This window comes from Cygnus atratus, chromosome 2 (genome assembly GCF_013377495.2).
Source record: "Cygnus atratus isolate AKBS03 ecotype Queensland, Australia chromosome 2, CAtr_DNAZoo_HiC_assembly, whole genome shotgun sequence".
Classification (NCBI taxonomy): domain Eukaryota; kingdom Metazoa; phylum Chordata; class Aves; order Anseriformes; family Anatidae; genus Cygnus; species Cygnus atratus.
In genome coordinates this window covers 139,762,901-139,789,835 of record NC_066363.1, presented here as the reverse complement: position 1 = coordinate 139,789,835, position 26,935 = coordinate 139,762,901, and the positions used below count along the sequence as shown (strand labels likewise).

General features: G+C 37.0%; 1 protein-coding gene across 23 annotated transcripts in view; it reads right to left on the bottom strand.

Moving 5' to 3' along the window:
* The window catches only part of RIMS2 (regulating synaptic membrane exocytosis 2), a 459,423-nt gene that overhangs the window by 323,463 nt on the left and 109,025 nt on the right, over window positions 1-26,935 (bottom strand). For 22 of the 23 annotated variants that reach the window (XM_050709066.1, XM_035546281.2, XM_050709068.1 and 19 more), the window contains one exon: window positions 19,331-19,641. In XM_050709066.1, the coding sequence (XP_050565023.1) occupies window positions 19,331-19,641 (311 nt within the window). Of the gene's footprint in view, window positions 1-3,040; window positions 3,068-12,266; window positions 12,282-19,330; window positions 19,642-26,935 lie in introns of all 23 variants that reach the window. The other variant, XM_035546285.2, reaches the window with a different exon arrangement.

Sequence of the window (26,935 nt, the reverse complement as noted above, 5' to 3'; positions counted from 1 at the left end):
GGTCTCCTTTTCACTTGTCACCTTCCAATATATATATTGAAAGAAGAGGTCCTACATACAAAAGCTTGCTTTTTCAAACAGTCCTTACTATATATCTCAACATGTATGAGGTAAACTAAACCTAAGCATTTGCGATTCTGCCATTTCCTAACATTTGAGGGGCTGACTTAAGTAACTCTAATTTTGATTATTATAATATTTTGTGTTTGTACTTGCACATATAGCTACACATTCCTGCTAATCGTTGTTAAATAGTAATAAAATTCATTTCTATACAACTTTTACAAAGGATTTCATAGCCAGGAAGATGAAATGCTTTAAAGATATTACACGGAATAGGAATAACAAGTACCAGACATTCTAAGTGACTATTTTGACATGACTGAAATGGCCCATTTCAAAACAAAAAGGCAAGCCTTGGAAAGGATCATTGTATCCACTAAGCCAGGCCCCCACTGAGATCCATACAGATACCTATTTCTCTAGCCAAGATGAATCTTAATACACACCCTCAGTTTATAATAAACAGTTTGTAAGAAAAGTTCTTTCAGAAGGGTCTCAAGTGTGTATGGATATTTTTCAACTTATATAATACATTTATATTTCAAATATATGATTAAACTTCCTTTGACCCCAGAATTCGGAAAGCTCATAAGGTAAATCTATTATACAAAGCAAGTTGACAATATGTACAAATATGTTATCTCAAACACTACTTAAAGGCATCACTTCTTTATTATAGCCACACAGAACATCATTTCATAGAAAGCTGTAGCTTAAGCAAGATGAAGACGTTCAACCTCATTAAAACTAGACCTCATAAGGAATTTAAGATCATTCTGTGATAAAAGATACTATGAAATACAATTTGGATTAAAGTCCATTCTTATTTACTGGACATTGCATGAAAGTAGTTTGATGGAATAAAATAGTGGAGATCGACAATTTGGAGTTTGGGAGCTGGAGTAGGTTTTTTCATTTACAGAAAGTCAAACCTCTATTTTTTTCATATAGACAGTAATAAAACTGTGTAAGTAATAGTACATAAATCCCTGTAACACATCTATTACTTTACTCTCCTATCTGCCCTTAACAAACAGTTATATAAATACTTAAGGTAAAAAATTTTGGATTGTTTTAAGTATTCTCACTATGACTGGAAAAAACACCTGAACAAATACTTTTCATACAGATAAGATAACAAGAGTGGCCTTGCACATTGTGGCTAATTGCTAGTGGCTAATTTTATATTATAACTGTTCATAAAACTACTCATTTTGGGTCAAATTAGCAAACTGATGCTCCAAGATGGGGCATGATTTTAAAGAATTAACTTAAATTTAATTCAGTAATAAGATGAACATTTGACTTAGCTACTGCAAATGAAATGTAGCCAGACTTTCTTCTGGGATAAAGCACACATTCATTTGTATTTCATCACATCAATGTGCAAAGGTTCAGCTTCACATGAGAAGTTTTTCAAGTACTATGGCAAAATCTACAACCGCAAACTTATACACATGAGCACAGAAGTCATAGAAGCCAGTATTCTGAATATCTAAGATCGGAAATAGCAAAGAGAGGAAAGCAAATAAAGCCCCAGTCCCAAAATACAGAAGTACCTAAATCCGGGCTGCAGGGAAGCATCAGTCTCTGCTCAAGAATCGCAATAATGAATCCACACCTTGAACTGGCATCTGAGCAGTCAGTCACAACGCACCTTTCTTTTTATTACAGGAAGTCTGGTGGTTAGAATGGTGCCTGGGAACATGGAAAACTAAGTCCCAAGTTTCTCTTCTGCCTTCCTCAAATATTCCCCAAAAGTCCATATGAACACCTTCTCAGTTAATCCAACGGGAATTTATCATCACTGAGGCGGTTCTATTTCCCATAAAACAATTAAATATTGAAAGAACTATTTAATTCACTGAGTTAAACATTCATTGAGAATGGAAAAGTGATACTGACTTTATTCTGTTTTAGTCAGGTCAAAGATCTAAGATGGGAGATACTGAAATTCCAACTAAGAGATCAAACCTTGCCACAGAAAATATCCACTAACGAAGTACAGTAATGTAAAGAAATGTATGTTCTCCTGAATATCCAACCATCAAAGGTTGTGGGTTTTTCTTGTCTGCATTTTTATCTCAGTATCTTCTGCATTTCCCTATTTCCTTACTTTAATTTCCAAGGCATTCTATCAACATCAATGTAATTCTTTTACATGACCTTCTTTCTGAAAACAGTTCTTCATCTTCCTCCCATTTCTCCTTTTAATAGCAATCTATACTCTCCTTTTAGTTTAAGTTACAAGTTTTAAACCTAAGGATATGAGACTTTGAAATCTGGGTAGTTTGCTTTTTCTGTCCACATTACTATCCATTGCCATGATTGAAGACACTGGTTAATTTCAGCCAAATTGGAAAAAGGGGCATAAATATTAAAATAGTTAAATTCCAACAAGCTGAGTGAAAATCATTATCATCAGAGGAGGAGAAAGACTGAAGTCAGGGTTCATGGAGTAAAAGCAGGTAGTACTGAGCCAATACCCACTCCCTTTGGCAGTACATCTTGGACAGTGGATACCTACGTAATTGCCATGGTAAGTTTGACAGAAGAGTCATGAGATAGGAAATGGTGCTTTATTGTTATCCTCTACTATATCACAAAGGAAATATGTGGGATACCTTTATAAGCCATCTGGATTCTGGTGCTTGTGGAACCACCTATCTCTGTTATATTTAACCCCTTCATTTCTCGGTTTCCATTGGTCTTGCTGCTACATGTACTCTATGCACGCAGGACTCACCATAGTTTGTTTCCTGTTCCACCAGCAGTAATACTAAATAACGAAATAATAATTTATCGTTAAAATGAACATTACAAAATAGCTAATCACCACAAACTGTTTAAGTACTTTATTAAATACATCAGAAATTGAAGTTTAACTGATCTGATTTCAGGCCACAAATAAGAAAAATGTGGCTGCTCCAGGTAAGATGTGTGAACACAAATCCCTTCTCTTACTTTCTGTGTTGACAGTGCTAGAACTTCGCTGTTCCCAAGTCTTTTGAGCTACCATTCCCTGTGTAGCTTAGTAGCCTAACGGCAGTGAAATCACCAGTAACATCCGGATCAAGGCCCACAGGGCCTTCACCACTCTGCCTCAGGCGGGTCTCTGGGGCTGGGAGCACTGAAGTGCCAGTGGGAGCACTCTGCACTCCGTCATGTTGGGTTTACATGGCAAGGTTTTGGTAGCAAGGGGGCTGCAGGGGTGGCCTCTGTGAGCAGAGCCCAGAGGCTGCCCCATGTCAGATCAGAGCCAGCTCCAGCCAGCTCCAAAAGGGACCTGCTGCTGGCCAGAGCACCTAGATTCCCAATAAAGTCAGTGAGTGTAGACCATATCAGCCCAAATGGCCAAGTCTTGACAGGAAAGTCTATATCAGCCTTGCACTTCCTAAGCAGAAAAGTGCCAACTGCCCCTAATGTATATGTTGAAGTTCTGTTTCACCTCCCTACTTCTCACCGTCTTAGTAAAAGACACAATTAGTCATGATCCACCAATCAGTATGGCTTTAAAACTTTCCAAAAGATGGTGAGTTAAACATGAGATTTTACCTACAAATTTATTACAGTTTTGGAAAGAATACATTTTGCAAACAGGAAGCTGAGATTTTACCTTATTTTGACCAACTGGGGCTTATCTATGGCTTTTCTATGAAAGGAAAAAATGAAGACTTGTGAAACCTGAATGTTTAAATGACTCGTTCGTTACAAATAGTTTCAGTGTTAAACAATCTACATTTCTGGAAACTCGGATAACACAATGATAAGCCTGATTTTGCTCCTTATGCAGATATTAGGAAATGTGCCATATGTTCAGTTGGGAAATCCTGCTGTTAGGCCCAGTGTGGACACATCCAGAACTGGCACTAACCACACAAATTGCGCATTTCAAGACGAGTGAAATAAACAAACAAACTGGACAAGGGAAATATGAAAATGGTCATTAAAATCATTTCCTTATTGGTGATGATGGACTCTACCACAACAGCTCTACTTCTTGAAATGAATCAATAGCCTCAGATTAAGGCACGCTTTCCATTATAATTATTTTGAAGTTATTTTTAACACAATTTTCATTTGTTGGTTAATTCCTTCAATATAGATTATAGTTTCAAAAACCTCTCCAGGGAATTCTCTTTAAAACATTAGTTGAAAGACAATATGGGAAATATTATTTAAATATGACAGGACAAAGGATAGTTGAAAATAATTCCATTAAATGTTTATTTTTAATTTTTTCTCATATATCTGTCCTGCTCTCCCTTCTGAAGATTACACAATACATGCAACTTGCATGGTTAGAAAATGCTTCTATTGCTGGAGCACATCCCAAAATAGAGAAAAAAGCAGTATAAAAGGCCTCATTCTCCTCTTATCTAGGCCTATTGCTGTGACTCCACAATGTCAAGTAAAGTTATTTCCAATTTACACTTGAGAAAGAGCAAAACATGCAACTTGTGAATGGTAAAATCCTCATGCCAGAGTGAAAGTTCTCGAGCATTTTACCTTTTCAAGCCAATTGGAAACACAAGGCAGATGGAAAGAATTTGCAATCAGCAGTTTTCCTCACATCCTGAACAGCATAAATTCAAAAAGTTCTATTGGAAATCCAGTGAGTTCAATCAAAAAGCTTTCTCAAAGGAGTGTAGAACTCACAAATGACAGCTATCAATCATAATAATAAAAGTTGTAGATGTTTATGACATAAGGCATTTTTAAAAATTAAATTATTAGTTCTTTCTTCTTTTTCTTACTACAGTAATTTATCCCATGCTCAGAATTCTAGCAAATTCACCATGAACAGTCCCTAGGTGAATACGAGCTAATATTACACATATTAGTCACCAAAGTTATGTGTATATATAAGTATAAATAGAATATACAATTGCAAATATATTCCAATAATATTCAGATTGTAACATACAGTGTACATTTTTTAATTAGATAATATCAAAAAAAGAAGTATTTGAGTTTCAGGATGGGTTTGAATGGGCATTTGAATCATGCTGTGCTAATATTTGAAATTTTCATATTATTTTCAAATTTTCATATAATCAGATTGATTCTAAGTAAAATAGATTTTACCCCCGCTTTCCAACAGCAACCTCAAACTCAACACTATACTATTTCATATTTTTAAGGCACAAGATGCAATTTCAATATTACTTTGTATTTCAGTATCTTAATATTATAAACTATGTGACATGTTCATAGAAACAATCCTGAAAACTAAGGTTTAAGTATGTTGTTGCCTACCTCAGGTCCACAACAAAGCCCCAGGGCCTCATTTTATTCACTCAGACACTTAAACACTCTGATTTATTCCACTTAAATACAGATTCCTAAGGTGCCTAGTTTAGAAGCCCAGCCATCTTTTTCTTCCTAAATAATCAATTGATAGAAAGAGGGGTATATAAAATTTCGTGTTACTAAAAATTGTTTGAGTGCCCCAAAAATAGGTTTAATAAAGTGCTCTTACAGTTGTCTAAGTACCTTATTTAGGAGGTATGAATATAACCTACCGCATTTCTATGGCTGCATTTCTATTGCTGAATCTGATCAATTCCTGCCTTGGCTGTGTTCTGACACCATGTCAGAAAAGAAATGCAGGTGTGCACATACTCTCCTTTTTTCCTACCCAGCTCACTGCCCCAGTATATAATCCATGCTTTTCATAGATCTGCCAGTTTTCCAGCAAAATTCATATTGATCATAGATCTCCCATATTAAATATATATATATATATATATATATAAAAATATGCCCTGAAATGTAGGGATGCATGTTATTTAATTCATTGCTCTGACTCAGGGAATAATTAACTCTATCTATATTTCTGCTGGGGCAGAAATTGCATTTGGCAAATAAATAAAGAAATCTACCTATTCGTCTAATAAATGTAGAAACAACTTTTTCAACGTTAATGATTGTACCAAAATAATTCATACATACTGCCAATTTTATTTCCTGTCTGCAGGACTGGAAGGCTTCCTATAGGAGAAATACATCTGCTTTTCTCCATAGAAAATGCCTGTAAATTCTGGCGCATAGAATGAACCTATAATCAGTTCCCTGCTTTATTCAGTGTCTGACAGCTTACTGAAATAGATATACATGTTAAGCTTTTAGCATTTGTGCTTATTCAAATTCATGGTATAAAATAGAGAATCATAAAATCACAGAACAGTTTGGGTTGGAAGGGACCTGAAAGCCCATCCAGTTCCAGCCCCCTGCCATGGGCAGGGACACCTCCCACCAGACCAGGCTGCCCAAAGCCCCATCCAGCCTGGCCTTGAACACTTCCAGGGAAGGGACATCCACAGCTTCTCTGGGCAAGTATTTTTAAATTTTAAAAGTATTAAACGAGTACTATGAAGATGGAAGAATCAGGTAATCAGAGTTAGAAAAGGTCTAACTGAGACTTCATTTCCTTAACTAAAGAAGTAGCTGCCTTACCTGGCAGGAAACAGTAGGCCGTGATACTCCGGTTGAATAAGCAGAGGAATGAATGTAAAACGCATTCATACGGCAAGCAATATATGCAGTAGATGCTGCACCTTGCAGAATGCATGGTTTTGAGTAGTGTATTTCAACCAATTTAACCTTCACCTGACTCACAATCAATTGTTATTTCTTTGCACCTCATTACAGTACATGAATCCTGCTTTATGCCTCATTTGCAGTTCTGGATGGTTCACCAATGAGATGTGTCTCAGTAGGCAAGAGGTGCTGGCCTAGAACAGAGATGTGATTGATTTTTGAAACAAGGCCTATACATTGATATCTTCATCTGCTCCAAAAAAAAATCCGTTCGTCATTTTCATAAGAAGTCAGAATTTTTCCCCACTCAGAAAAAACAAAGGTGATTTAAAGTACTGCTAAAAAATATCATGCATGATTAGTAATGTAAAATATTAAAAACAGAAGCCAAAGTGCATGCACTAGGAGTTTTCAGACGTTTTTCTTTTCTCTTCATATCAGGATGACTGATTCAAGGTGAGAGCTGGTTTCCACAGTGCTCACAGACAGTCACTACTTATATCCCTTATACTCCGAATTACGGTGATTTACAAGAGGACATGATTAGCACAAAGCAGACAGCAAAAATTAAATCCTACAACAGCACGCTGATGATTCCCAACTAGGTAAAGGCACATAGCACAGTAACAAGTTCAGTATACATATTCAGGTAAAGAGAAGGAAAGCCAGCAGGAATAATAATTTCTCTGTGAAATAAACAGCTATCATGCCCTTTGGATGAGATCTACACACAAGCACTTACTTGGCTGACCAAGTTGATCATAAAGCTCCTTACGATGAAAAGAAAATAACAACTACATTTATCTTGAAGCTCATGGTGTGATCATGCTGTGGAAATGTATATATGTCGGCTCTCATTTCATGTGATTTGGAGTTTAATTAATTTTATAAATTCCCTTTAGTCATCTGGACAATGTCTTACAGAATTTATTGCAGTACCTCTACTTTCAGATGACTGATTTGGACCCTTAAAGGCCTCCAAACTTGTATTGTGTGTCAAAGTGTCCAGGTGATTTGTGATGGAAACAAATATGCGCATACTAGAAAATAGGTCATTCTACAAACGACAGATTAGCCTTTTTGTTTTATGAAACAGGAGCTGAGAGAACACATGTACGCACTGGATTGTTCATTAATTTCTGCTGTAATTCAATAGACGGGATAAAAGTTGGAGCCTTCCATATCTTGGGAACCAGTTCAAAGAGACTAATTTATCTTCCTTTCATGTCATTACAAGATTTATGCTGTCCTGGGTTGCTCCTATCTTCAGCTGGCTGGAATACCAGAAGAATATTTTCCTAATGAGGACACACCTCTGGAATTCATTTCCTTTGACAGTGTCATACAGCCCAAATTTTATAAGCATTAAGGAATAGTGTAAATATTTTAATTTGGAGAGACTTCAGTTTAATGCTGGGCTTTTATGTTAGTGGAGTAATGGCAATGCTGGTCATTACGTTAAAAGCTTTGGGGACGGGTGTAAACTGATTTTGTAATTGATTGTTTTCATAAATGTTAGGCTTCATGATACTTGGTGATCACCATGGTATAAATTTCCAAATAAATTTAATTTTCATAGAGGAACAAATGCTTCCAAGAGAAGAACCCATATGCCACAAAGAACATGAAACTTAAAATGCTCATCTTGAGGGAAATCTCTTGGTTTACTCAGCTTCACCAAGATTAACTCTGAAAATGACTAACAGCTTCTGTGAATAACTACAAACGTGACACAGGCTTTTCACTCTTATATGTTCATAAGTATTTGAAGGAGGAGTAAGAAGTACCTAAGAATGAATGGTCCTGATATATGCCAGTGCATCAGTCACTACTGCAAAGTATCCAAAACAACTTTTGGGGGAAGAAAAAGTTGAGACACTGCTAATACTGGCCTTAATACCCAAAACTCCAGAGTTTAAGAGTCTCATGTAACAAATACTTTTCCTTTTACCCATTCTTTAACTAACATATTTTCGTTTCTTCCTTCTCACTCTAATTCTGAGTCTTTACAATTGATGTTCTCATTTAGGGAAGAATCTCTGCATCAAAAAACAAGCAAACAAAACAAAACAACCTGCTGAGTAATAATTACTTTTTCTTTCAAATTCCCTTTATTCAAAGATCCAACTTCTTGCTTCAAATCTCCATACGTATTTTCTAAATGAAAATAAATTCTCCAATCATCATATTTACTTGAGCTACAAGACATGGGAAGCACCCAAAATACATATTGTTTTTAGGAACTCTAAAACTCAAGTTAAATTGGTTTTGTTTCAAGAGATCTTTTTCAATCTATTTCCTGCTAAGGAATGTTACAGGAAGATGAATTATTACACATCCATTTCAGAAACAAAATCCAATTATCTCAGCATCATGAGGAGGTGAAATGGATGAACTAACTGTTGAGTTGTTGACTTGTTAAAATTCAAGAGGTGAGATTGTTAAATTAATTGTGATTCGTCTTCTAGCTTAGAGTATTCCTCACAGTTCTAACTGGAGCATAAAGATCCAACTGAGGAAGGCCCATTTTTGTCAGCCCAGGACCTGATGTCAGAGTCAACAAGGTTTAATTAAAATTAATCTACCTCTGGAAGAAAAATTGGTTTTGTGCACTGATTTGGTACGTTAGAATCCATTGACCCTCTGAGGCTTTGGACTTTATTTGGCACTACAAAGAAAATCAGATGCTTTCCAGTTTAATCTCCTCTGCCACAGTGGTAGTTTTTTGTTTGTTTGTTTTACTGAGCATCGTGGAAGTCTATCATTTAAAGCTCAGCCAAAGATTTTCAGAAAGTCATTACAGAATAAAACAACCTGCAGCTAAAATGCAATGCTTTCTGTCGAGACGTTACCATAAGGACTGTTGGCCTTGCCGTTTTCCTTCTGCCAAAGAAAATGGGTTTCTGCACAAAGTTCATGGTTTATCTTATTGCAAACTGCATAATAAAAACTTATTTGGCAGATATACTACATCTGGGGACCCATTCGGGCATGTAGTATCGGCTGAGAAAACACTGAACCAGAAATTGGGAGAACTATCTGGAGCAACTTAAACCTGCTGTTATTCTCTGAACATGATACACTTCCTGAGGCCCCCAGTCCGTCTCCCAGGAGCCCAGTGCTGCAGAAACGGGCACTTCCTGATGTCGCTTTCCGGAATGCCAGGGCATGGCTGCAGGGCACAAAGCTGCACAGTGCAGAGATGTCAGAGCAAGTTGTGAGTATTAAGTTGCACATACACAACCCACTGCATATCATACACATATATTACCTTGGATTTTGTAACTCCACTTATAGTTGAAGGTTACTGACCTCAGATAATCTGTATTTTCGTCTTAACATGAAATGATATCGTACTGCACTAGTTTGCTGGTTTATTCCTTTAAACAGGGATAGTTCCTTTTGCTTAGTAGACAACACAGAGGGGTTCAAAGGCACAAAATTATGATTTCTCAGAGCCTGGGAGAGAAGCACTCACATTGCTACAAATCTGGAAGGAGACTTATGAACGGTTGAAGCATTGTTGGAAATCAAGAGAGAGGTGAGCTAGAGAAAGGGGAATGAAAAACAAACGGATTAGAGAAGAAAAGGTCTGTCTTTAAGTGAAGGAATACCACGAGCGTATTTTTGAAAACACTTCTAATGTCTAGCCAGAGTTTCGTCAAGAACTTAGATCAGTGAAAAACAGATGATGGTGCACAAAAGAAAGAAAATTAGCTAATAATAACAAAAAAGACACTCTGGAGTGGACAAAGGGACAAACATGGCTTTGGCTTGAAGAAGAGGGAGAAAGAGAAAAAAATAATGATGCCAAGGACAAGGCAGAAAACAAAACAGTACCTTTTAATAGCATAATATTTAATAATGAAAATATGGCCATCCTGGTCGCATTATGTTACATTCACTTCTCATTTATTTTTTTCCTCAAATGTGACTTAATAAAATAGGTTTACATTTAGTAGAACTATTAATCTTGCCGTTTGGTTGTCATTCATCTTTTACATTGCATTACAGAATGGATTGCTTTATTATTTGTGTCTTCCAGAGGCACAAAGGAAGAGCCAAGGAATTAGTGCCAGTAATACTTATTCATTCTCATTTTTTATTTTCAGCCCACATAGCCATGGTAAAAAGCAGGAACACAAAAGACCATTCACTGAATCGCCTCCTGTAGGTTCCAGAACCAGTTTGCTGCCAGAGACTGCAAACTTAAGTTTGCAGAGTCCGTTATTAAATGTTAGCCCATTCACCCAGCTGCTCTCCGCAGACGCCTCTTATTCACCTTTACACACCAATTTTTTAAATATGGAATTCAAACAAAATCTGTTATTTACACTGCAAGAGAAATTAGACTCCAAAGGAAAAAGCACAGCACAACTAAGGATTATGTACACACAGTGAGCTCTAACATCCATGTTTCTGCAAGGTCAACAAAACAGCAATTTGAGAAGATATGCTCAACCCAGAAAGGTACTGGCCTCGTTCATTAAAAATAAAAATACTACTACCCTCGTTTTTTTTCTGATATTACTTTCTTTCAGGGTCAATTTAGCTAAAACCAAAACTGCACTTAATTCCATAAATGTTAGCTGATGCTAGCGTTTAATACAAGTGTTCAATATTCTGATACAGCTGAGATCTCTGTTTATAAATTTAGATTATGAATGGTCTTTTGGCACAGTTAAAGATATAGCTGTGACATACAGAAGTGTAACACTGCAGTGGAAGGCCAAACTCCATTTCAAAGATACCAAGTATCAGCAGTGACTATCAAGACTTCTCTACGCTCATTCTTCTAAGAGTGAGGAAAGTCAAATAATAAGTATTAGTTGCACTGAAATGCAACAAATACACATAATTAAGAAAAAAACTCAAGTAATCAATAGCAAAAGCAAAATATTATGTGTTTAATTAAAACACTCTGTAATGTTTGAAAAGAAAAGCAGCAGTTTTAGACTGTGTATTAAAGTAGGCTAGTTCTGCTACAGTTAGGGCATTTTCCTCTTTCTTTACTCTCTTCCCAAACAGATTGGCTTTCTCTGAGGGAAGGATACCAAATTTATCTACTATTGGTAAGAGGCCCATGAGGGTTTTTGCTACTCAGTACAGATTCTACAGCTAGAGAAAGAAGGCTAGCGTAAAAATAAATAAATAAAAATACTTTTTTTTTTTAATAAGCAACATAAGAAACATTTTCAAACAACTCACTGGTTGTCCTGTTACTTTGCGGAAAAGAAGAGGAGGGGAGGGAAAAAAAAGAGAGGAAGGAGAGAGAGAGAGAGAAGGAATTAAAGTCTCAAAAAACCACGCTGCAGTCACAGTGCTGCTGCACTTGCCCTGACTGTTGCATTAGCACCGAAACTATTTATGGTTTATGTGAGTGGGAGACCCACAAAACCAAGGTTAGGAGAGAAGCAGAATTGTACCGTTTTGCTTCTCGGATGACAGTTCTGCAAAGGTGATGGTGAGAGATGAAAAGCTCCCCCTCTTTTCCAGAAGACAGAAGAGCATGGAGATGCTATAACCCCTTGCAACCTGCTAGTAACAGGTAGGAGCTCAGCATGCCTGCTGTCGGTGGTCTGGGCTGCGAACTGACGTCAGTACCACTCAGGAGCTTCTTACAGAGACTCTGCATGCAGGCATTCGAGATGGTACCAAACTCCTCACTCGTCCTCCTAAGTAGGCGTAGCTTAATCCCTTGTTGTGTCTAATTATTTCATTAACTAATACACTGAAGGATTTCTGACTTTTTTGGACCCAAGGTACTTCCTTTCAATAATTAAACACCGCATTTTCTCTGGCTCCCTTCCCATAAATTTCTATTGCTTCCTCTGCCCGGAGATGATATTAATTTCCCTTTTATGCTGTTCCAGATTTAGACAGTCAATAAAAGTAGCTTTGGTTTATACCTGTACACTGGAATAGCCATAAAATGGTGAACCACACCCCCGGACCTGTACATAGAGGTATGAAATGATTAAAAGAGTAGGTCTGGCAAGAAGAAACTAACTCATTTCTTCTGAGTTACTATCTCAAGAAACACACGAAGCATACACTGAAATAGAAGGGTAGACAGCACAAGAAAAAAAAGCAGAAGTCCTGAGACTGAAATTTTGAGATTGACATTGGTTTCACTTTACCACGCCAGGGGCTGGCTATCAAAGTGGGGAAAAATACTGAAACAGGAGCAGAACGACAAAAGACAAAACCTTATTTGGATGCAGTTCAAATCTCATAAAACTTAAATCTTTAATTAATATGTTCAAAATATTATGGGGTACTTCTAATGCCCAAGTTTTGTATCATGTTAGTCAGTGACAGCTCTTTGTACCCATCAATGGAAAGGAATATTTAGTTTCAAATCACCTGAAAAATACTTGCACAAAGTGATTAGGTTTATTCATGAAGGCAAAGCATATCATTTTGCTTTCTCAACATTTGTGTATTTTTTCCACTGTGATGGCCAAAACCACATAAGATAAGAAATTCATGTCAGTTAATTCATATATAAAGAATTCTAAAAACTTCAAAAACACAGTTGTCCTTAATGGATAATTCTGAACATGTGGAAATCTACACATAGCATTTTCACTCTAACTCTTGGATACCAACTCCCTTAGTTTAAACATTGTCTCTATGCATATTTTTTATATTTTTCACAGTCCTTAAATAGTTCAGCAGGAGGAAAAACATAGGCTAAAAAAGAAAAGTCTCTATTTCACTTGAGTTTGCTTTCAAATATGCTTGGTTTCCACAGCTCCAAGTGAAGACTGCATGCTTTTTTTAAGACACCTGAGCTCTCAACACAGGTACTCGGAAATAAAACAATCAAAATCGGAGGCTGCACTACAGTGCTGTGTCATAAGTATGTAGGTTGCAGAAGAAAAACAGTGATAATCTTGGAAAATGGATGGTTTTCAGCCTGATGGAAAGAAATATGACTGGATCTTTCATGTGACAGCATCGTGTTTTAAATTGCAATAACCTACTGTCAGTGGTGTTCTCAGCACCATCCGTTCGTAATTCAGTAATTAATGAAACGCCATTTGTAAAAGATACAACATGAAACAGATGTACACACGTTTTCATTTATTTAATGCATGCTGCTCTTTGCTGTTTTTCAGCTAGCTTATGCCTGCTTTTTCCTCTCTCCTCCTGCTCCCCCTTATTTTGGTTTCTTTTTCCTCTCTGTTCACACCCTGACATCCCCAATTGCAGTCACAAAAGACAGAGCCTATGCTGCCAGCTCATGTTGGCACTCCTTCCAAGAACGGAAGCAAAGGGACACAGTGGACCATTTCCATTCTGCTGCCATTGGAAAAAAACACCTCTGTACGTGGGAAATGCACATATATATTCCATAAAAAATAGATGCAGAAAACCTGCATCTCCAGACCCAAGCAACCTCAATGATCTTGTCTGCAGTTCTTACCCAGAATAAAATGAATCCCCTGAACCTGCTATAGTTAGTGGAAACTTCTATAAAATTGTACTTTTTTCTGAGAATAAAGAATAGGGAAGATAGAAAATGAACCCCCAAAACACGCGTGTATCTTTGAAAGAAGGGAAGAGGAGGGAAGAAGGATTTATTTTATCTGTGCCTGCTGGCCTGGGAAATGGATACTGATGTTGTGCAACTCTGCGGCTGCTCACCCTCTCAATTTGTTGTTTTCTTTCTGTTTTTTTGTTTGTTTGTTTTGTGTGACTTAATCTCATAACCTTACAGTTCTGAAGAGGTTTCGGGCAGCTTTATTCATTAGTCTTGTTCCAAATCATGATCTCGCAGATCATGATCTTCACAGATACCAAGAACCAACTCTCTTTTTTGATATGGCTCATGCTCTGATAGAAGCAAAAATAATAACTTGACTCATAAAACATGCAAACGAACTTTCTTGCAATATTTCTGTAATTTTTTGCGTTGAATCTCATGAAAAATATCCCTGAGAAGAGCTTATCTTTCAGTAACAGAATGCATAAAAACATATATTATAAAGTTAAAGTTAACAACTCCAGACTTTGGAAAGAATTTTGGATTCTATGAATATGTATTGGGGGGAGGGAATTAAATCAATTAATCAATTCACATCTTAATCAATTCACATCTGCCTGAACTACATAATATCATTGCAGGCAGGCATGAGATCAGAAATAGTTACACGATCATAACCTTGTGCTGGGAAGATGCATGGTTCATTTCCTACTTCAAGAGAGCTATTCCCAAAAAAGGATTGTGAATGGCCAGATATGTAGGAAAGAGTTTGTATACGAATCAACACACCTGGAATGTCACAAAAGATTTACAATTTAAACAAAGTCAGATCTGGAAAATGACTAAAATGGCTTTAAAACCGATCCTACCAAGAGCAAGAAAAATAATTACCATGCAACTCAAACATGGGAACATCACCTGCAGATCTAACAGTTCAGGCAAATAGAAGGACACATGAAAAAGCTTTAGATCGGCATTAAGGTTCCCTGTTCCCCAGCTTTTATTAATAGGATGTTATACACATTTTAATAGGACATTATAAACATTTGCTTTGGCTTAGGCTGAGGAATGAAGAAATCAGCCATTTCACATGCTATAAAATGACTGAAAGAAGTCTATGCCTATTCAGACCATTTTGTTGCTAGAAATAAAACTAAGCTTACTGAATAATGGGTAATGTAGATCTTGGCGACAATAAGAGTACGTGAGTGCTTTTTATCAAAATAAAACAAAGAGGGCCCTTTGTGTAATCCAGAATTAATGTGAAATTGGATCATACAAATCAAAGAACTTCAGTGCATACAGCCATAAATCCACCATCTGTGCACAGCAGACCTCAGAACGGACCTTCTGAGTCTATGGATTACATAGAGTAATATTTTGCATTTCTTTGATTCACATCATTTGGCACTTTTCAAAGCGTCTAGTGTTATACTACATCAGAATCTATACTCTGCTCGTGGGGTTAAGTCTATGAAAACCACTATGTATGGTTACTTCTTAACTGCCCTTAGCATAAAATCTCCATGCAAAACAAATTATGGCATTGTCACCTAAGATGGCCAATTACTGAAAGAAAATTAACACTAGATCTTACGGTGTGCCTGCTGCCACTGCCTTCTCCACAGATTCACAACGCAGAAAGCAGTAACAACACTGTAAGGCAGATTATAAATACTGGATATGGACAAGAAAAAAAATTAATAATGGAAAACCGTTCTGCTGGTGGTAAGTACAACTTGCTGCTGAATCATTTATGACTTCTCTTTTCCTCTGCAATATATCCAATGTAAGAAAAACATCCTTGGAGAAAGTGCAATCTGAAATCATCCCAGACTTCTTTAAGGCAACAAATTTCAGATCAATCAGAGGATCTACATTCAAGTACCTATGTGTCTGAGCAGTTTAGGATCTATCAATTGTAAATGGAGCTGTTGGGAAGGGAACGGAATGCCAGTCTAACACTTCAAACAATTACTATTATTTTAATAGAGAATAATACTAGTAAAGAAAACAGGACAAAAATGTGACTACTACTACTCAGAAATGGTAAAACTAAAAAGCAAAACTGAAAAAAAAAAAAAAAGGAAGGAATGAGACAGCAATGGCACTGATGTCCTTGGGATTCACAGAATATGAGCAAGTGTCCTGGTTTTGGCTGGGGTAGAGTTTGTATTTTTCATAGTGGCTCATATCATGATATGTTTTGGATTTGTGACCAGAACAGTGTTGATAACACACTGATGTTTGAGCTATTGCTGAGCAGTGCTAGCACAGCACCAAGGACTTTTCTGCTCCTTACGCTGCCCTGGTGGTGAGGAGGCTGGGGGTGCACAAGAAACTGAGACCGGACAGGCCAGGTGGCCAGGACTGTTGACTCCATCTGACCAAAGTGATATTCCATGCCATATGACATCATGTTTAGCAATAAAAGATGGGGAGAAGGAAAAAGGAAGGCAGAACATTTGGAGTCATGGCATTTATCTTCCCAAATTACCATTATGCATGATGGAGCCCTGCTTTTCTGGAAGTGGCTGAACATCTGCATGCTGATGGGAATCAGTGAATGAATTCCTTATTTTGTTCTGCTTCCACATAGATGATCAAAAAATTTTCAGAAAAATGACATTCTACCTGTCTTTTCAGAAAAACTGAAGTGCATGGAGTCTTATGGAGACTCTTAAAGAGATACATTTTTATCGTAAGTCGTTTATTGTTTTTAAGTTTTGAAGTTAATTTTGGTATCAAAACTAATGTGTTTGGAACAAAAAATAAAATAGAGACAATATAGTTTTCATTTTCTACTTAGTTCTATTATTTACACCGTGCAAGGTACACAAAAAATATTTTAAATATTTCTCACTTCTTGGTCATTTCCCTATTATCATTTTGATCTGCCACATTTTTCCCTTAGGTTTAGCTTAACTAGACAAATGGTTTAACATACTAGAGTAGCTCAATTTCTGCATTTAATTTAAGAATTAAAAAAAGCCTGTCATGATAATCTTTCACATAACATGTTTCTCTACTGGCTGGTTCTTTCAGTTAATGTTAAAAAGAATACACAACACGAAGCATTCAGGAACTAAGGATAGACCAGAAGCCTTTAGGAAAAGTTGAACACAACTGCTTGATGACAACTGTAAGTTTCAAAGGGAAAAAAAAAGTTTTCTTAACTTGATCAATAATAATAAGCAGAATATACATGGATTTATAAATATTAAAAATATTTTAAATTATGGTAAATATTCTATGCATGACTTCATTAGAAAGATAATAATACATTATGTTCACTTCTTAACAGCCACTGAATGCAGTAAAATTGTGAGCCTTCCCAGTATTGCTGCTGAGAACAGAGTTGGTATGACAGCGTATAGAGGCTGGAATTTAAGGCCCATCTCCATCTCTGAATTTTAGGCTACTCTCTCCCGACGATGCTGATATTCCCCTCTAACAGCCCATGTGACCAACCAGCCCTTGAAGACTGGGCATCAAGTAGGCATCCCTTTCATTACCTCCATTAAAGGACAGTTAACGTGAGGTACACTAGGCAAGAAAATTATTCAGAAGACCCTCTAACCTTCAAGAACATGCAACATATAAATACACTCGAGGCATACTTGCATATGTTAATGAGGAAACACTAGTATTAGTATCCAAATAAAAAAGAAAGAGGATAAACTCTGGAAGAGCAATCCGTTGAGCAATGTTGATAACGATTGGCCGAGTGGTTCTGACTTCAGGCATGAAGTCCCCATTCTTCCTGTTGGTAAACATTAATTTATACTGTCCATGTTCATCATATAACTCTGGTTAGAGTAAATACATATTACATATCTGAATGATATATTTGTATCTCCCTCTTTCCGTCTCTCTTTGTGCACACATATAATATAAAAAACTTTCATAGTAAATTTATTGCTAAGAACAAGAAAGCCTGTTGTTGTGGTTTTTTTATCATCCCATTGTGTATGATTCCATCTCCAGGCAAAATTAAGTAAAACAAAAATAAAAAGAGAATCAGACTCTCTCTCATCATCTCTCCTGCTCCTTAGCATGAAGTTAAGCTGCCAGCTTTAGTACTGTATTTCTCGGATACCACTCAAATAACTGAGGAGCACTCAGAGCCACTAGGTACTGAACCCATCAGGTGAAATGAGAGCAAAAGGCAACAGGCAGAATAAGTGAAACAAAAAGGGTCAGATTAATTACATTTAATTTGTTCCCAAATAAAACCAAAAACAGGAAATGAAATATGGTAGAATTCAAGACGTGAGGAGGAGGGAAAATGATTTTAATGATATTAGCTGCAAAAGACATTATAGCTGTGTAACTTGCTTCAAGTTTGAGGTATAAATATTGTTAAAAAGGTTATGGCTGGGCAGCAAGTGGAAGGTTGCCAGATTACGCTGCTCTGGCTGCCAAATACCAAGGCAGGTAAAGGCCTCTGGAGAGAGAGGACATCATTTCCATGGAAACACGTGAGCAAGCTGACTCTCTTCCTTCCCTTCCCAATACATTTCAAGTTCTAGTCTGGTCTTGTTTAGAAGGAAATTCAATTTATTTAATGAAACAGTTTTTACTTTTGTGTTCCAGTAAAGTGCAGCCGCAGAGGTTGAGAGCCTTCTGGTGACTTCTGGCATAATCACATCAAGAGAAAGGGATGGAAGCTGCATCTCCACCCTCTGGCCAAATGCAGGTCCTACTACATTACTGTTGAAACAGCCACTCAAGCAGTGCTGAGTCAAATCAGTGAAAAAAAAATAAAAATTCATTCTAATGACAAGAACTAGCAGCAAGAAACTGAGAAACCATGAAAATACTGAGATCACCACACAAAGATTTCATCATCACCCATTAACCTGCTTTTTTGAACCCTATTTTGGGTTACAAAAATTCTGCCATTAAGTGAGCGGCCCCAAACTCACATGTGTACAGCACATGACTGTGGTCCGACCAAGTTGCAAGCACATGGACAAGCTTCGTCACACTGAGACTGTCATTTTCCATCAACTCTTTTTATGAGAAGGAGCAAAGAACACACATTGTCTATGACCATCTGAACACACTAAGAGGCTCTTCAGCTGTTTCTGCTTAGGGTTGTTTCAAAAAGCCCCAAATGGATTTTATAGGTTACAGAATAAAAATACGATGAAACTCAAAAAGAAAAAAATACATTTGTACCATAAATTCAACAGATCTTTTCAGTATAAAAATTAAATACTTTCTTACCTGTCTGATGTTGTGTCACTTGTTACTTGGTGCTTTACTCCTGAACCATTCTTAATCGAGTCTTGTCTGGTGAGCCCTTGAGATCTACTTTTGTCCAAACCTTGCGTGGATATGTCACCTGGCGGACCTTGGTACTGCGAATGCTCCTGCAGCTTTGCCTTTTTCTCTTGAGGTGCTTCCTCGTTCCGCAGACCTCTGATACCTTCTTGGTCAGGCTGCTGTGGTGCGTTTGATCCACTGTTATAAAACCAGGCTCCGGATTTTGTGAGGATTTCTTGTTGTTTTCGGCACAAGTTACATACCCACATTACCTGTTCAGACATATTTAAACAGAAAATCTGTTAGCAACTAAACACTGTATACAAAGTTTTCATCAAGCATACATCAACTGATTACTGCCATTTCCAAAGGTATAAATAATAGTATTCTAACTTTTCTATTATAATTACCATAGGTTAGCTACAGCACAACAAAATATGTCTGTACAAACATGGCAGATTTTTTTTTTAAATATATATAAACAGAAAAATAATTTTATTCTACCTTTGCTTCAACATTTACAATACAAGGGAAAGCCACAGGCAGTAGACAAACATATGAAAAGCATCTACCAACTGGAATTCCAATGGCATCAAATGTAAAAACTGAAAATAAAGACTAAAGGCTGAGGATGACAGAAAAAAGGAAGTGAAAAAAATGTAATTAAACATTTATCTTATTTATTCATTAAACCATTTTCTTACTAAGTCAGAGTATGGAACTTTGGAACAAATCCTCTGCTTGTTTGCAACAAGTAACTTTATAATACACCAAAAGGCTCTGCTGTGGTCTGTATTTTATATTTACATGAAGAAGCTGACTTCAAGACATGACTTGATTTTCAAACCTATTGTAAATTAAAGTCATTTTATAAATAAAGTAACACAACACATATGGTGGTGAGTCTCTCCATTTCATAGCCAAGAATTAGCTTTCACTGTACACTTGTTAAATGGTTAAAATTATTATAACTTCCCAGTTGTGAGATCCTGCACTTAGCAATGAGATTTTTAATATTCTAAAACGTGCTCATTTGCAAGGCTTTTGTGTCTGCTCACCTTAGTCACATGACAGTGCAGGAAAATGCCAATGCCAATTATTTGTAAATTAATTTCACATTCAATTCTTACATTACATTAAAATATATCAGGAAGTAATGAATAAAATATAACAGGCAAGCTATTAATTCAATGGCATGTTCAAATTGCTTACGATGTTATCTTAATTTTGATTGTATATAAAATTAATTTACCACAAGTTTAGTCCGTCGCTCTATAATTTTTTTTTAATTTTTTTTTAGCCTTAACTTGGTTCTTTATGTTCTTTATATATTTTTTGTCTTATTTCCCAGACAAAATGATATCACTTTGGAACTACATGTTCCTTCACTGTCTACACTCAGCCTCCGGTTCTAATCTAACACCGAGTTGCCTCTTTCAAATATTTACAGTACAGAACATTCAATGGCTAAAGTTAAAGCTCTTCGTTATTCTTTACAATGCTAGATGGTTGAATCACTTTGGGAGTGTTTCCAAATCTGCAACCCACCTGGCTCTGTCCACCACAAAAGGTTTCAGAAGCTGCAAGCTGCATCTTACTTTTATTACCCAATAATTTATCTAATAGAAAATCTGGGCCGTGCTGTCTCGTTAAGTCTCACCAAAAATGTTTTGGTGAAAGCTTCATACAGAAGGCTACTGGTGTACATAGCTCCTGCTCAAACTCACCGACTGCCTCATTCACAGACTGCCAGGCAGGGGTAGGAGGAGTAGGCCCTGCTCGCCGGTGGCAGTGTGCCCCATCCTGGCAAACATCCCTCCTCACTTTTTAGTGTTCCAACTTTGAGAAGTCAAGTCAGCTGATTTCAACAAGGCGGAAGAAGCTATCCAAGCACTGACAGGGTTGAAAGGAGAGGCTCCCCAAGTAGCTGGCTGTCTGAAGTAGGCTAGATCTCCCCAGAAGAAAGGTCAATACCACGTATGCTTCAGGTCTGGCCATCATTCAAATATAATGGCACAACAAGCCTGTTTTGCTTTTCCTGATAATTACATTAGGAAGTAGACAAAAGCTCTGAAGTGGAATTTGGACACAAAAGACAGAAGTATTTTTACCCTCCTTAGCCAGTAACGATTAAAAGCCTTTAGCATTTCTGCTTGTTCTGCACAGAGCTGAAAGAGACTTTCCATCTGTGTGTCAGTGTAATGAAAGGAGCAGATTCAAAACAATTATTTAAGTATAAAAATATGTAAAATTTGAATCACTGCACAATAAAATCCCTGACAGCTTTTTGTATTATTTTCCTATATTGGTAGGTGTTGAAATTTCACAAAAACTCGGTATCACAGTCTAAACACTTGAGCAACTATGTCCTTGTCATCCATTTTCTCCCAGGACAATGCACTCCAGGACAAACAGTATTATCCTCCTGTACCCTACAAAATGATAGGTCTTCCTGAATGAACAGGATTTAGTATCTTCTCCTCCAAAAGTAGAATCACGAGAGCACTCCTGATCTAACCTCCTCCCCGTGACACACAAAAATTAGTGATCTGTTTCAATATAAATCTCAGCTGCTGCCAAGCTGGGTAGCTGACGATGTACATCAGAGCAGAGCAATGCAATTGTCAGGGCCACGAGACCTGGATGAAACAAGCAAGCAGTTTATGATGAAAGTTCGAACAAGCCCAGTCCCTGGGTAAAGATGCTATACCTATCTTTGTTGCAGTTATCTACAACGTCACCTGGTATTTTCATTTCCATCTACAGCCTGGCAGCTGTTTTTCACCGACTGTCAGGGACACGTTACGGAATATGGGCAACGTTACAGCCCAGGCCCTACTGAAGTCAAACTGGTTCCAGCTGTTTCCATCATGCAATGTTTCTTACAGACAACCAAAGTAATTGGGTCAGACCTGCAGGAAAAAATATGGGCACTTATACTGAAAGCACCTCATGAAACAGAAGGAACAATTAAAAAAAAAAATTTACTTAAGGTATTCCATGTTGGGGCAAAAAAAAAAGTCAGACCATGGAAACACACATAGTTATGTATTTTGCAGATTTTTTCTGCCTTTTTTAAAGAGTGTTTCATAATACATATAGCTAGCACTTCTAAAGCTTAATTTACAATGTAGTCCAACATGCAGTCTTCCATAGTGTTGACCCAAGCAGTTACAATTTTAGCTTCAAGTAATGGCAAAGGCCATGGCAAGTGTTGCACAGGCACAGAAATTTAGGTGCTGTCAATGTGCACCACCAAATTCAAGCCCTCCTCCACTACAGGGCACAAATGACTTCTCCATCTTACCGTGTGTAGAAGCATTGCTGCAACGTAAAAAATTCTGGTAATTTACAGCACAGGCCCCTCAACTGAATGGCAGCCATGGGTGTAAGAGCACGGGGAGCAAGGTGGCATCCTCCAGGGCAGGACTTCTCCTCCTGCCACCACGCGCCTCTGGGGCAGCCGCTCAGCAGCTCCCAGACCCCGTGGAGCGGCTCTCACCCTGCCAAGACCCCGACAGGATTTTGGGTGACTGGGACAGAAATACATCAGAGAGGGTAAGGGGAGACACTGAATCACAGAATTTTAGGGGCTGGAAGGGACCTCAAGAGATCATCGGGTCCAACCCCCCTGCCAAAGCAGACTGTATGAGTGAATCTCGTGACTAATGCCTTTCGACATATCTGCAAAGAAGAACCACAAAAGCTTCCCCTCCACAGCAGTACCTACAAAAGGCCCTTCCCTTACATAAGAGATTTGCACGCTGGTGGGGGCACGCTGCCTCCTGCACCCACTTCTAAAACTCCTCACCACCACCCCGAGGAATTCAAAGTGTAAGTCACAAACACGCTTTGCACACAAACAGCACTGTTGCAGTTTGGGGTCAGTTCTCACCACTGGAGCACTGCCGATTTTAAAAGCAAAAGAAGAACAAAAATGCTTTTCAACAGCTCTAATCGTTAAGTAAATTTAGATTCTAAAGTGCGAGCGATGCTGATCCACATTTCAATACAAAAGCCTGAACCACCACCTAGTGCCTAGGCTAAGAATTGCTCAAGTCCTTTTCTCCGGCAAAGAGTGAAAAGAATCACACAAAATACATCTAGCCTGACATTTTGACATTAACTCTCATTTTAATTTAAGACAAATACCCTTTTTTTTAATACAATACTTTCTTTTTGAAAAGACATATTCCAAATTCAGATCAGACAGATTTACTCAAACCTTCCATTTGCTTGTAGTTCACAAAGATTAATGCTACACACAGAACAAACAAGTTCTAATTATTTTTGGGTTTCTTCAGCACTTTTGACAAGACTATTCTACAGCATGCTCTAATTTCTTTAAACACTGCCCAAAAGCTTTCATTACACAACATTAGTACTATTTATTTATTCCATAAGCACACAAAACCAAACTCTGCAAAGCCTGCAATAGCTGAATAATCAGCCATTGCACAACTACATGTTGGACATAATTAATGCAAGAAAAACTACTCCTTTGCATTGTCCTAAATAAAAATATTACATACTTGTTCATCAGTTGAAATTCTTCATAACATATTACACAGAGTAACTCATTAAAAGAGAAAAGAAATGTATAAGAAAATTATATCTCAATATATTTTAAACCAAAAATGTGTAATTTAACAAAAATGATACAATATCACAGTCCTTTTAATAGTATCAGATAAATTATGGGAAACGACAGCTACCTCACAAAATGCTATTCCCCTATGTATTATTAAAGTATAGATGGCCCAACACCAACTTCTGAGAGCAAAATGGAAGTCTTACTGCATTTAAGATTTTATTAAAAGACACAGTATATTTGATTACACATCAGCCTGAATTTGATACTTTAGGTACTACAATCCAATAAATATTTACCCTAAATCCTCATTAGCCTTCAGAACTCTAGTTCGAATTACAGGTGTGCAGAGGTCTAAAATCGTACTGGAAGGGTAGTAAGACTTCCAGGGAAGAGTAAGGCTTGTTATTATGGTACTACCAGCTCTCTTAGCATTCATCTCCTTGCCAGAAGCAGGCAATATATTAGCATTATATTAACTGCTGTGCTTGCTGCTAGATAATTCCCAAAAAATTCATGTGGTTTAAAAATATGTATCTATTATTATGTGTACCATTTCTTAAACATTCTCAAAGGTAGCAAGAACATAGCGTTGAAAGGAAGGGAAAGGAAAATGAAGAATAAGAAAACTCATTGCTTGAGCCCAGCATCGAGACAACTAATCCCATTTACTGACATACTGAAGTTAGTTCCTTTTTTTCAGTCTGTCAGTCATACTCTGTCTGCAAATCAACTTGATTACAACAGGGAGGAAGTACAATGTCTGAAGCCACCCTATACCAAAGAAATGTTTTGAGAAAGAAATACTTCCACCTCTCCACTAGTCACTGCTTTGACTTGGAATAGACGCTGCTGAATCAGTCTTGGCACTGTGCAACATGAGCCAGCTTCCTCTGTACAGTCACTGAAGTTACAATTACACAGCAAACCCGTGTGTCTTTTGCAGGTGTGGCCCTACCATAAGCCCATTGATATCTTCCTTACCTCTAGTCCCCATTTCTGATGAGCTTTCCCTATTTTGCCTGTTTAATCAATGGTTGTCTTGATTCAGGGGCTGCAAGAACCCGTTGAACATTGTCTCCCTAGAAAATGTGATCAATCTGCTCTTCTGGACATTGGTTTGTTTCCAAGTACATTAAATCACCCATTTTTTCCCCAGTAAAATACCAACAGCACTTAATTCCACTATTAATTTTCCTGTTCAGAAGTAAAACTTTTTAGCACTCTTGGTAAAAAGAGTAGCTTGTTTCAAAGCTCTTTGAATTAAAATAGAAGACTTCTTGAAGTTAGCTAAAATATTAAATCCTATCTATTTGGTTCTGTACACTATCAAAAATGGATCATGTTTGCTCTAAAACACAATAATTCACTTTTTTTTCCCAATCTAAAATCTGGATTCTCTCTTACAGCTAAGATTACTGATATCCATTACTGGTGAGAGAAAGTTAATATTCCTTTCTACAAGATGCTTCCTTTAAAGTTTTTAATTCTATTATCCTTTTGTTGTTGTTGTTGCTTTGGGTTGTTTTTTTCTTTTTTGGTTTGTTTTTTAATGAAAGCAATTGTTTACAACTGTTCATAACTGTGCAAGACTTACAGCATCTGCTATCAATAGCCAGCATTCATATTTCTGGAAAGCATAGGGGCTTTCACAATGGCTCAAGGATTTAGGGTTCATCTCTTGAGACATCCTTCTAGAGGTTCAGGTCAAGACCGATGCATCTTTTGTAGTTAGGAAGATTTTAAAAACATGAATTGCTTATTTTGGAGTGAATGGAATAGATCATGCCTAATTTATGCTCATACAGAAAGCAGAGACTTTTCCATTTCATTATACTGTTCCGGCCATACAGACAAGTCATCACCATGCAAAATATGAAGGCCCTGTATGATCACATTCTACCTTTTTTTTTTCAAAGAAATCTTGCTTTCTTTTTCCTCTGTTTTCTTTCCATGTATATATTCTTTTTTGAAATTTAAAAAAGTGTTTCTCTTCCTTTCCAGTGTCAATCCTACTTTGAGAAGCAGGTTGGACTAGAGGAATCCCAAGGTCCCTTCCAAACTGAATGACTCTATGACCACTTCCAACTGCATTTTTGTAATTCTTTTTCTAAAAAATAAAAATAAAAAATCCCAAATAACTGTTTTAAGGTCAGCAGAACTATTCTGGATGTATTTGATTGTAACTGAAAACAGAAACTCCTTGTAGTTGGTATAGTATTGTGAAATTTTTCTTAAAGACTTTTTAGTTTTTATTTGATGCCAATCAATTTTATTGCTTCTCTTACAAAGCCAAATGAATCTGCAAGATTTCATAACTGCTACAAAAAATCCATAACATTACTGACATTGCATACTAGCTTCTTCTACTGCTGCACTATAGCAAACAGAGGCTGTATTTTACCATTTATCCATTCAACCATACCCATGGGATGCCTTCACCCTTTCTGTAACACCATTTCCTTCAGTGAAATTAATGCATTCACTCAATGAAGTATATTACAGGAGCAAAGATTATGAATTTGTGACTATTATAAAAGAGTTGATAAAAATAACTTATTTTTTCAACATTTTCTTATGCCACTAGTCTGTGCTATGGTACTGTCTTTCACTTTCAGGCAAGTAATAAAGTTAAAATCAGTTTGGCCAACTGCCAAAACTACTGTAATTTTTATTGGCCCTATATCCATAATGATTCATTTGGCTGTTTACACCTGCCCCATGGACACATATTCCTCAAAAATGTATTAAATACCTTCATGGATTCCAAGACTACTTAATAAAATTGGGAAAGCTTACAATACTAGTATGAGACTAGCATCTTTACATACATTTTAAAGAGTATATGTATTTGTACAAATAAATTTTGCAGATAATGGATATATTATATATGAAAAGTCACGATGGTCACAAACAGCTAAGTCAGCATAAAGTAGGCATATTGCTTGTGCATGCTTTTGATACAGTATATAGTT